General features: G+C 42.2%; 1 protein-coding gene across 1 annotated transcript; it reads left to right on the top strand.

The window, feature by feature from the left end:
* Positions 1-1,044: 1,044 nt before the first annotated feature.
* LOC146379597 (F-BAR and double SH3 domains protein 2-like) lies at positions 1,045-12,328 on the top strand. The gene is made up of 7 exons (XM_084940886.1): positions 1,045-3,730; positions 5,169-5,264; positions 8,209-8,392; positions 8,477-8,700; positions 8,930-9,140; positions 9,228-9,292; positions 9,374-12,328. The coding sequence occupies exons 1-7, from the start codon at positions 3,599-3,601 to the stop codon at positions 9,455-9,457; spliced, it is 996 nt and encodes a 331-aa protein (XP_084797012.1). The 5' UTR covers positions 1,045-3,598; the 3' UTR covers positions 9,458-12,328.
* The last annotated feature ends 172 nt before the right edge of the window (positions 12,329-12,500 follow it).

Raw genomic sequence — 12,500 nt, 5'->3', positions numbered from 1 at the left:
GGGCGTCGAGGGGCGGAAGGCGGTGCCTTAGTGCCTCCCTCCTTCTGACATTGTAAAGGAACCCTAACTTTATTATTTTTTTAATAGTAAGATATATATATGTATAAATATATATATATATATGTGTATGTATGTATGTATGTATATGTTTTTTGTCCTCAGATGAGGTTTGAAGTGTCTGTGTGGTGCAGCTGGTCTGGTCTGTCTCTGTACAGTCGAGGCTGCACCCACCTATAAAAGGTGGAGGCTCACCAGGACATGCACACCTCACAAGTTCCCGGCTCTCTCGACTCGGTTGAAGGCGGGTTTCTTGGAGAAGGGGAGGGCAGTGAGGCACAGTCCCCCGTCCCCCGACGCCCCTCGCGATGCCCCTCCTCCTTCGACTAACCCTCTGCATAGGAGCCGTGAGAGCCAGGAACTTGTGAGTTTTGTATGTCCACTCAGGCATCATTCAAACCTGGTCTGTAGGAAGTTCCTGTCAGAAGGAGGGGGCACCGCGAGGGCGTCGAGGGGCGGAAGGCGGTGCCTTAGTGCCTCCCTCCTTCTGACATTGTAAAGGAACCCTAACTTTATTATTTTTTTAATAGTAAGATATATATATATATATATGTGTGTATGTATGTATGTATGTATATGTTTTTTGTCCTCAGATGAGGTTTGAAGTGTCTGTGTGGTGCAGCTGGTCTGGTCTGTCTCTGTACAGTCGAGGCTGCACCCACCTATAAAAGGTGGAGGCTCACCAGGACATGCACACCTCACAAGTTGCCGGCTCTCTCGACTCGGTTGAAGACGGGTTTCTTGGAGAAGGGGAGGGCAGTGAGGCACAGTCCCCCGTCCCCCGACGCCCCTCGCGATGCCCCTCCTTCTTCGACTAACCCTCTGCATAGGAGCCGTGAGAGCCAGGAACTTGTGAGTTTTGTATGTCCACTCAGGCATCATTCAAACCTGGTCTGTAGGAAGTTCCTGTCAGAAGGAGGGGGCACCGCGAGGGCGTCGAGGGGCGGAAGGCGGTGCCTTAGTGCCTCCCTCCTTCTGACATTGTAAAGGAACCCTAACTTTATTATTTTTTTAATAGTAAGATATATATATATATATATATGTATGTATATGTTTTTTGTCCTCAGATGAGGTTTGAAGTGTCTGTGTGGTGCAGCTGGTCTGGTCTGTCTCTGTACAGTCGAGGCTGCACCCACCTATAAAAGGTGGAGGCTCACCAGGACATGCACACCTCACAAGTTCCCGGCTCTCTCGACTCGGTTGAAGGCGGGTTTCTTGGAGAAGGGGAGGGCAGTGAGGCACAGTCCCCCGACGCCCCTCGAGATGCCCCTCCTTCTTCGACTAACCCTCTGCAGAGGAGCCGTGAGAGCCAGGAACTTGTGAGTTTTGTATGTCCACTCAGGCATCATTCAAACCTGGTCTTTAGGAAGTTCCTGTCAGAAGGAGGGGGCACCGCGAGGGCGTCGAGGGGCGGAAGGCGGTGCCTTATTGCCTCCCTCCTTCTGACATTGTAAAGGAACCCTAACTTTATTATTTTTTTAATACTAATATATATATATATATATATATGTATGTATATGTTTTTTGTCCTCAGATGAGGTTTGAAGTGTCTGTGTGGTGCAGCTGGTCTGGTCTGTCTCTGTACAGTCGAGGCTGCACCCACCTATAAAAGGTGGAGGCTCACCAGGACTGCCCACCTCACAAGTTCCCGGCTCTCTCGACTCGGTTGAAGGCGGGTTTCTTGGAGAAGGGGAGGGCAGTGAGGCACAGTCCCCCGTCCCCCGACGCCCCTCGCGATGCCCCTCCTTCTTCGACTAACCCTCTGCATAGGAGCCGTGAGAGCCAGGAACTTGTGAGTTTTGTATGTCCACTCAGGCATCATTCAAACCTGGTCTGTAGGAAGTTCCTGTCAGAAGGAGGATGGACAGTGAACATTTTAAGCCCACTCGGCAGCGACAGATGGCCACCCCTTCCTGAGCCTGGTTCTGTCGGAGGTTTCTCCCTGTTAAAAGGGAGTTTTTCCTCCCCACCGTCGCCAAGTGCTTGCTCATAGGGGATTTTTTGGGCTTTTTTTTAAAACCAACCGCTGATAAGTTCACTGGCATCAAGTTTAGGACTCTGCAAATATTTAAATGGATAATTCGTCATCAAGTGAGGAATGATCCATTTAAATCATATTTGAGAGTCACATATATTTGTATATAAATATGATTTGTTGGACAATAAGGCCAATCACAGACTAATTTGGACCATTGGGAAAAATTTAATCAATAAAAAAAATTGTATAAAATGCATGTGTCATTGTTTCATATTGATTTCAAATAACATACCATTTGATTTCAACATATTTTTGTTACACTTGCAGTGGTGTTATTTTGTTATGATCCTGTTCATTTTAAATAGAAATAGAAATGTAAATCATCTAAATAGAAATGGAAAACTAGAAAAATTAAAAATATAGCTTTACTAATCTGAAAGTTATTTGTCATTGGAGCCATCATTCCCACAGTGGAAACACATTATTTCATATTATGTTCAATTCAGTAGTTAAAAGTATCAAATTTAATAATGTCTATTTTTAGTTTACTTTGTTAATAAACACATTTTTTAGTATTTTAGAAACACTAACATCATACATATCCAAATATGAAGCAATGTTTTAACTCCCATTTACATACAGACCTGTGGCCAACTTTATAAACCATTTTGAATTTTTTCCAGCTGAGGCGTTCAAAATAGATATACTTTTGATTGTCACAGTGTTATTTGGCCAGCTGCCTGCCTAATATAACATAACATCACCACAATATTTTACATTAAATGAGGAAATGTATCTTTGTTTCCTCAGCTAAGACTGCTTGGCTGCTGTAGCTTGTGTTTATGTTGAGAGTGACATCTGATTTAAAAGCAAGAAGCAAAAGCCACTGAGCACCATCAGTCAGCACCGAGGCAATGCTACAAATTTAAGGAACGAAGGTCAATTCTTTGTGTGTGTACATGCACAGAGCACATGTGCACACGGTTGTGCAGATTAACTCACAGATGTATATGACAACTCACGTTTGTGGCATTGACATTGTTTTCCAATCTTAAATGTAATACATACATTTCCGTCATTGGCCATAATTCTTGCAAGGAAGGGACTCAAAGGTCACAAGTTATTAAATAAAATTCATTAAACACACCATTAAAAGAAGTTCACTATTCACTCCTTAAACATCATAGCTAGCAGCAGTTATTTATATCTATGAAAGAGAGAGCTTAATTGTTTGATTAAGCTTGATTGGAATGTCAGCTCCACACTGTGGCTGGTTGATTAAATAAGTTGGGGGAGCAAAAGTAAAATGAGCTACTTGTGGGATACTATTTAACTTGGCTTGGCTTGGCTTGGCTTGGGTAAGCTGCTCATTTTATGCTCATTTTACTTTTCAGATGGTGTCAAGCCTGGCAGTTTGGTGTAATTGTTAGCCTAGTAATTCATAGTAATATATTTCTCACACACAACCTCAACCTCTGCCTCTCCATGTGAGCAGAGACGCAGCAGCATCTTCTTTCTACAGGAAGCCTGATTAAAATGTGAGGCATTGATACGGTGTACAAGATGAAAGAATATAAAACTGATATTACTAAACCTGATTTCCTTCCATCTATTTTCTGCTGCTTATCTGAGTCCGGTCATGATGCCCAGACGTCCCCCTCCCCAGCCACCTACTCCTGCTCTTCCTGGAGAACAGTGAGCCGCCACTCTGGTGCCTTTCGGTGTAAACGAGTAGCTTTCCAAATAACTCAGCTCTTCATCATGTTTCTAAGGCAGAGCTCAGACATCCTTCAGAAGATGCTCATTTGTGTCAGATTTTAGCCATAGGTAAAGGTATGACTGTAGACTGACGGGTAAATCAACAGGGATCAATACCCTGCTCCTCTTTTTTCCAATACAAGTTCCTCTATCAAATCATTTTTTGACACTTGAGTCAGCAGTCCAAGCAGAGATGTCCAGAAGTTCCTTTTCCCACTTAAGTGGTATTTATGGTCACACAAATGCGTCTGACAACAGACAGGCAGCGAATACTGGGATACCACGGCGAGCCGGCCGAGATGCATAATGTGTCCCAATGTGTCCAGTGTGTGTTTGGTCTGCCCTTACCAGCTCGTCTAGGAGACATCCTGGAGGCCTCCTATTTCAGATGCCAGTCAAACCACCTGCACTGGCTCCTTTCCTTTCTGTGAATGATCACAGTTGAGGAGGAGAAGCTATGCTGTCCCCTGGTATGGTCTCCCCAAGGCAACTGGTTCTTGATGAGGGGCCAAACTTAAGTACAATTCAAAAGACCAAAGTTACTAGCCTGGGACCAGTACTGGGGAGGTTTCTTGTTTTTCCAGAACAGCTGATAGCTGTGCCCCATGAGTTCAGCTTAAAATATCCACACAGGTACTTCGTCCTCCCTCGGGTGGGCAGAGAGCTTTGTGGTCCAGGTGGTGGTCCAGTCCCCGGCTGCTTTAGCTGGCTTTAGAAAAAACCTGAAATTAGAATTAAAACTCTTTGTACCTTCACCTGTGTTACTTACAGTGATATCTTATGTCATTTGTTAACTGTCTCTTTAAGCTTTCAGCAGCTGGAGGGTGAGCGTTTGTTAAAAATAGTCTGTGTGAAAATAGGCAGGCGGTGAACTCGAGCCTGTGATACGTTTTTAATGTCAGGCTGTGACCACAAACACCAGAGTGGTCATCAGCATTCAGATCAGCTGGTAGTAACCAGAAACGGCTTTATGGTCATTCTCTTAATTGTTATTGGCGTTTTCTTTTATTTGACTTGTGTAAAATAATAAAAAGCTGATTTGGGTTCATTTCATAAGCAAATCAAATAACTTAATACAACAGAAATAAACTGACAGAGTAATGGAAAATAAAAAATTATAAATGTGGCCCTAAGCTACACGGATCACTGGCCACAATTCATTCAGCTGGAGGTCTTTTTTTTTTTTTAAAGTTAATTTTAAATAGAAATAAATGTGGGCAAGAAATTAAAACTAAATAGGGAGCAAGCCTGAACCCTAAAGGCTTTACTAAGTGTTAATTATGCAGGTTTAGACATGGGCTGATTTGTAAGCTTGTGATAAACCTTAAATAAGTATATATGTATATTTTTGTCTGTTCCCTTGAAACGCATGCAGGTTCTGCAGGAGTTTCACCAGCAGCTGTTTGTGCAGAAGAACATGGCGTTCCAGCAAGCACCAGACTTCATGTTCCAGCCTGTCGACTCAGACACGGTAAATACTGATGTTTTTCTCTTTTTATTCATTATTAAATGCATAAAATATCACATGCGATTGCTTTTAGTGATTATTGGGGAAAATAAACTCGTATTTATTACGCATGGAATGAAATCCCCAACCTTAAAAATTTAGAACTTAACATGATTTCTCTAAAATGTTCAAGTAAAACTTGAAGAATAATTTTTGAAACTATTAAAATCCAAATCTCAAAGTGTTTGGGTTGCTTTTAATACAAATTTTGTAGCATAAAATAAGGTACGTGTTTGACTAATTTAGTTGGCAGGAGGTGTTGATCAGTTTACTGGAAAATCAATTTCTACAGAAAGGTGAAGTGAAAATGTGGATCCTTCAGGTTTGAACTGCACAGGTTGGAAACCACAGATAAAATGCTGTAATGAAAACAGATCAGAGGAGATTGTTGAGAAGTGGAACAAAGCTCAACAGATGACAGATTCATTTGTTTAGACAACAATCAATACAAAATCAGACGAGTGGAACAAGCAGCTCACGGGCATCCTGAAAGCTGAGCTGGCCGGGCCACGTGGCCACAAAAGCCCGGACTGGACTGGGCTCAGGACCTTGATGCTCAAAGCGGCTTTAGGCAGAGCAGATCCACCATTTTGGTCCAGAGTTAAACATCTCAACAATACCAGATGCAGAAAAGATTTTTTGTTTTTAGACATTCATGATCACTGGATTATGAAGCTTGAGAAGCTGGGGGATGACTTTTCCTCTAAATTGATACACAAGCAGGAAAAAATGTTCAATTTTTTCTAATTTTCTAAAAATTTGTAAGTAACAGACAAAGTAGCTCCATTGTTTGAGTGTCAATAATCTGTCTGCACTGAAATAAACGACTAATTTAAATAGATTTTAATCACAAAAGTGCTGCACACACATTATGGAACAGTCTGGGTAAGAAGTCAAAGCAGGAAACATAATAAGTCCTGCGTGATTGGTCTTTATCTTTGTTAGTCTGAACTATGAGCCTGAAGGCAGAACAGTGAACTCTTGACTTTGTACTGTACTCCTCGCCCTGCACAGGAACTTAGATTATTTCCCATTTTTAGTTTTTATTTACAGATGTGTCGTCTCATTTCCTCACCGTGGGACTATTTCCAGCTCGTGTTTGTTCCGACTTTATCAGACTGTTTATCTTCCTAAACAAATGCACAACCTCTACTTTTAATTTGCACTTCAGTACACACACACACACACACACACACACACACACATACATATATATATATATATTTATATACACACACACCTTTTAAAAAGCATATCTTAACTAGTCGCTGTCCTAAACACAGAGGAATATCTGCACAATATAATGACATTTTCCATTTTTATTGTTAATGCACACCACGCACTTATTCCTCTGAACTTCACACTTCCAGGAAGTGTAAACAGATAAACGCGTGCTTTAAAGATTGTCTCAGCTCATTGTCCTCACTGCTAAATGACCTGTGATTATAAGACAAGATACAGACACAGTAATCTGGAAAAGACTGTCACTGTTTTCCATTTACTTTTGCTTCCAAGCTCTCGTTTTGTCTTGTGCTTTAAATCAAAGAGTTTCGCCTCGTTTTAGAAGTCCAAACACTTGTTGTTTATTCATCTTGAGCCATAAGGTTATGAAAAGAGACATAGTATCTGCAGTCTTCTTTATCTGTGATTACCTGGTCTATTTCAGTCATTTTAGAGGCCATCAAAAGCCATCCGGCAGCATCAGGCAAAATCTACCTAACTGATATCTGACAGATGCCAGCTAGAAGATGATCCTGGTATAAATATGGAGAAGTTTCATTTGCACTCACTTGGTAGCACACATGTTAAGAGCTTTGAGAGTTTTACTCAAAATGCTGTATTCGCCGGTGAATTAATAGAAAACACACAAAACATCCGGCAGCACCGATGTTTGCTTCTGTTTCTCCACATCATAGAGATTAAATTGGTGCAGGATTGCTGTTTGAAACTACTTGAAACAACTCAAAGTTGATTAAAGGAAACAAGATTTTGGCTTTAGATTGTGGCATGTGGGTTAAAGTTGATTATTTGCAGTTTTTTTGTTTGTTTGTTTTTTACCAGAGCTTTAATGTGTTTTTCCAGCCCTGTTAATTTCACATAGATATCTCCTGTACTTATAAAATTATGAATCTTCAAAAGCGCAGTTGAAAAAGTTTTACATTTCAACCCACCACTATGCACTTTCTGCGCCTATAATTCCTAAAAATGTACTAAAGTTATTACACATATATATTCAGCTGATTGTAACGGGGTCATGTGGGGTCATGTGTGTGTGGAATGACCCAGGATTTTTATTTTATAAAACACCCGCAGGTCTGAACCTCCCTTTCTACATGATAGCCCTGTGCAACAGGTCATGTAACATGTAACAGGCCTTTAAAGTTAGGTAAGAAGTTTACAGAAAATCAAATGCTGCTGTTCACCTCCTGATTGCCTCAATATGGCTGGTGAAATGATGCTGCTGAGATAACTTTCCAGAGTTGCTAAATTCTTCCTTCCTTCCTTCTTTGCTTCCCTCCGACTGTTTTGCATCTGTTACGCTCTCAGCTTTATGGATTTCTCAGTTCAACTTGACTGCCTGGATTGTTTTTCAGTGCCAGTTCAGGTCTGAAACCTCTGCTGTGGTCAAAATCTGCCCTGGGAGCTGCACTTTAGGTGACAAAAGTAGATATGCGTATATAAAATACACATCCTAAACTCCTTTACGAGTCCCATTGCTGACATGGGTGCAATTCAGGTGCAATATTTTATGTATATTTACTTAGGTGATTATCTTTTCATACAGATATAGTGTTTTAATGGGGTATTTATTTTAATGAATATAATCATACATAAAAATGTGAGCAATATCATTTATATAGATCTGTTTTAGAGCTGTGATGGCTGTGTGCATTGTCTGTGTTTCCAGGCCAGAAACCGTAGCGGACAGGTGGGCTACGTCCCAGAGAAATACCTGCAGCTGCCCTCCTCCAACAGCCTGCTGAGCATGCTGCAGTCGCTGGCCGCGCTGGACGCCCGATCCCATTCCTCCAGCAACTCCACCGAACCTGAAACCGAACTCCCAACCGGCTCCGTCAACGGAGACTCCAGTGGTGAGATCCGCCTCCACCAGATAATATCGGAGTTTTGATTTCCTGCTTTGTTTAATACCCTCGTTGCCACTGTCTGTGTTGCAGTTTCATTCGCAAAGGCTTTGTACGACTACGCGGGACAAACGGAAGATGAGCTGTCGTTCCCAGAAGGCGCCATCATCCGCATCCTGAGCAGAGAGACCCACGAGGACGATGGCTTCTGGGAGGGCGAGTTTAACGGCGTTGTTGGTGTGTTCCCCGCAGTTCTTGCAGAGGATCTCACCGTGACCAGCGAGAATGGAGATGGGCAAAGAGATGGCAGCGCACAGGTAGGCTCACGCTGACTTAAATTTCATGTTCTACACAATTAAAGTTCTTCTGGTTGAACGCACACACACTGTGTCCCCCCCTGGATCAGCTGCCTCTACATCAGCGCAGTACAAATCTACTGTAGCAACTTATTTGTGACACTAAGTCCTGTGTTGTTAAATAATTTATTTCTTTTTATTTTATATAAAATATTAAAGTTTGCACACCTGTCCACTGTTTGTGTTGAAGGCTTCCCCGTCCACACTCTCTCAGTGCGTCCGCTCCCCTCGTGGTCCCTTCCAGCCGGGACCTCTCCACAGCAGCCCCCTTCAGACCCCCACCGTGTCCTCTCCAGTGTCGAGTCCCTGCAGCGCCACAGCCTCTCCCATTGGCCGACCACCCTCCTATCACAACGGACACCACAGACCGCCGCCGGCTCCACACAAAAGCCCCTTTCACAGTAAGAATCTCTGGTTTGTCTGTGAGTGGTTATCTGTAAGAAAAAAGGCCGGTGTGAATAATAATCTGCCTCCTCTGCCCTCTTCAGGTCCAGCACAAAGCTCCCCCCAACCCCCCAAATACCCGGAGAGCGGCGGTGGCACCATCCGACCCGTGAGTAAAACCTTCTGTGGTGACATAAATGACAGCAGACTTTTTTATCTTCATTTTAACTGAGCCGGTGGATTTTTACAGGTACGTGCCGCACCTCCGCCCCCGAAGCAGCATCCTCGCGGGCAGGTGAAGTGGCGAGAGGAGGTTGAGATCACACTGGTGTGAAGGCGGCACCCCCTCGAGCAGGGACTCGTAAAACACTCCCAAAGGAAACTTAAAAACTCCTGAAGACGCCTGGAGACGGAAGAAGCCCCCCCCCACTCGGAGAAGGAACACCGCTGCGCCTTTTTCTTTTAACTTCCCGTTCAGTGTTCTCGTTTCTCAACACTACTTTACCCAGAGTTTGTACAAGGCTTCATTCTCACCCCCGAACAGTTAATAAGGTGATAACGAGCAAAAGAAGTTGATAGAAAAGTTAGCATCATTTTATCCGTTAGTAAAAATCAGTGTGTTTGGACTCGCTGGCTGATATTTTAGGGAGTCGAGCTCATTCGTTCCCTTGCAGAGAGCTCAGTGTGGTATCATTCATCAGTTCGAGCGGCCAGTTTGGTTCTAAAGAACATGCAGCTGACTGAATGAGGCGTTTCATGATATTTAACGCACCGACAGCATAAAACAGAGTGGTTAGCTGATGAGCAGACCCTGGATTTTCTGTTGTTTGAGACTCGGTCATAGCAGCGTTTCATGTTAAAGTAAAACATGTTAGACTGGACTGACCTTGACCTTTGAGAGGTCAAACTGAAGGAAGCGTTTGTGTTTTACCTTCATTTTTCTGTTTATGAACAAAGACACGAGTCTGCAGAACATATCGTCGATCAGGCCTGTGTTCCCTAGATTTAGACACATTTCACACCCCTTCAGTGAGTCTTGATGATTTCAGCTGTGTTCTGAAAAGAGAAACTGAACCCTTGAACACATCAGGGAACTGTTCACAGAGGTCCCAGAGACCTCTATAGGACCAGAAGTCTTTTACAGACGCAGGGGTCGCCCCCTGGTGGCCTGTAAATAGAGTACAGGTTTTTTTTTGTTGCTTCACTTTTCCAACCTGGCAGCTGTGTCAATGTTCTGATGTCTGTGGTCCTTTTTGGCAGTGACGTCATTCCCGAGTTTGTGCATTCCAGCAGGAAAGTCAGAAAAGCAAAGTAAGATGGGATTTATTTTAGCTGCAGCACGTTCATTGATAGAATGTGGTAAGTGCTTAGCGTGTGGCTTATATCATGAGTCACAAATACAGGTGAGTGACAGAGCAGATTATGTTTATGTTCTCTGTCACCATCTTGGATTGTTGAGGCTGCTCTGACTTTCCAAGAAGGAAATACTAGTTGAGGGGGAGTTCCAGATGAAAATTACTACTGGGAGCTCAGGAATTCCCGACTTCCGACTCAATCTGGAATGCACCGTAAGCCAAGGGCCAACAAGACAACAGCAGATATTTTGACGTCGCCCCCTGGTGACAGGACAAGGTTACAGCACCATTGTACAACCACACCGCTGCCTTCAGTGACCTTGCTTTTTAGGTGTAACCACTTTTCTGTATCTCTGTTGACACTTAATCGCAAAAAAAAATGTTGTTTGAAGTCAAAATACAAAGAAATTGTGAGCAGTAATGGGCAAAAATAGTCTGATAATCGCTAATCACATCATCAGCAAACCATAAATCAATTTTCTGTTTTCACCTGAGCGATCTTTAGGCTGCCCGTGCTCCACACGGGTATTGCACATGTTTTCACTTCTTTTTTGGCTTCATTAGTCGATTATGTTTAAGATAAACTGCCTCCTGGCTCCGGTTTCACATTAAAGTCTCTGCAAGAAAACAGATAAGTTCTTCCTTCAGCTCGTCGGAAAACATCACTTCTAACTGATCGTGTTATGGATGCCTTAGCTGCAGAATTTCTCCTCGTTTATGGATTGAATAAAGAATTTTTTATGTTATAGTTATGATTTCGCCCCCGTTGTGTCTCACGTCGTAGCTCTTTGTTACCACCATCAGATTCACGTCTATGCAACAGAGCTGCACTTGTGAGCAAACCAAAAGTCTCCAAAAGAGGCTGGTCCTCTCCGCCGACACACGTGACCGCTCGCGGTTACACAAACAAGGGAAAAGTGGCAATTTTTACCTGTGATTGTTTTGGATCCCTTATCTTTTTTTCCCCTTCTAATGTTTAGGAAAAGTTTAAAGTGGGAAACATAGCACGTAAACACACAAACACACAGTCTAACTCTTTTGTTTTTATGTTGCATAATACAGAAAAAAACTGTTTTTACGACACTAATGATGCCAGTAACAGTTGCTGTTGGGGAGGACAGTTTACACTGAGCATGTGCAGTTTAAAGATGCCTTTTATTTTTAAGGAGGAAACCATCCTGAGCTGCTAGCTGTCCAGTTTAAAAGCACTTTCTGATGTCTTCTTATTCCTTTTCAGTATTGTGGATGTTTTGTTCAATATTTCCTGTTTGATGTTTGTTTACCAGCCGTATTGGTATCAATACTTCCTGTTATTTAGCCGTAAATAGCCATTGTAGTGTCTTTGATTGAGATATGACTTATCGATCGTATTGATAGTTTACGGAGAGCTTAGAGATGGATATCTGTGCAAGTAATGGCACAGCTTTTTCCCCCTTTTTTGTTTTTAGAATTAGGATTTTAAGAAAACAAAAACAATTAAACTGTAGCTGAATCTGATCAGAGGAAAAGAGGTATCCGTCAGCCGTGACGCTGCGTTCTCGTTGATCTCCTTGAGATCTGAATGACATCAAACTTATTTTTGAAGTTTGCATTTACCCTGTTGTATTAAAAGAATAACTAAAGTTTCTTTCCATTCCAGAATTTTTTGTTAACCTGTTTACTGGTCTTGATTATGCATCAAGTCAGAATCTGAAATTCATTTTTTTTAAAAAGGACGTAAAAACTCCCACGTTTTACAGCGTCGGCTATGCGGAGGCTGCCAGGCGTCGTATTTACACACCCATGGATGTTTAACTGTATTTATTGTGTACAAATAAATGTGAAATAAAGATAGCTTAAATGGAACAAGACTCTGTTTTAACTCTTAATTCCTGCATCCACCTGTTTAAAATATATTATTTTAAAATAATGTGTTACATGACTACACAGAAGGATGTTTCAGCTCAGTATATAGCAAATATAAATAATTCTTAATTTTAAAATAAACATTAATCTGATTATTAAAAAAATTATTGGACAAAA

This window comes from Perissodus microlepis, chromosome 10 (genome assembly GCF_051167445.1).
Source record: "Perissodus microlepis isolate ML-2025 ecotype Zambia chromosome 10, ASM5116744v1, whole genome shotgun sequence".
NCBI classification, from domain to species: domain Eukaryota; kingdom Metazoa; phylum Chordata; class Actinopteri; order Cichliformes; family Cichlidae; genus Perissodus; species Perissodus microlepis.
The sequence above is the reverse complement of the archived record's forward strand: the minus strand, read 5'-3'. Positions and strand labels throughout refer to the sequence as shown.

Excerpts from the sequence above, each read along its gene's own strand:
- LOC146379597 (XM_084940886.1), top strand. The coding sequence starts at position 3,599 with ATGAAAGAATATAAAACTGATATTACTAAACCTGATTTCCTTCCATCT. Across the intron at positions 3,731-5,168 it reads CCTGCTCTTCCTGGAGAACA|GTTCTGCAGGAGTTTCACCA; the intron begins GTGAGCCGCCAC and ends AAACGCATGCAG. Across the intron at positions 8,393-8,476 it reads CGTCAACGGAGACTCCAGTG|TTTCATTCGCAAAGGCTTTG; the intron begins GTGAGATCCGCC and ends TCTGTGTTGCAG.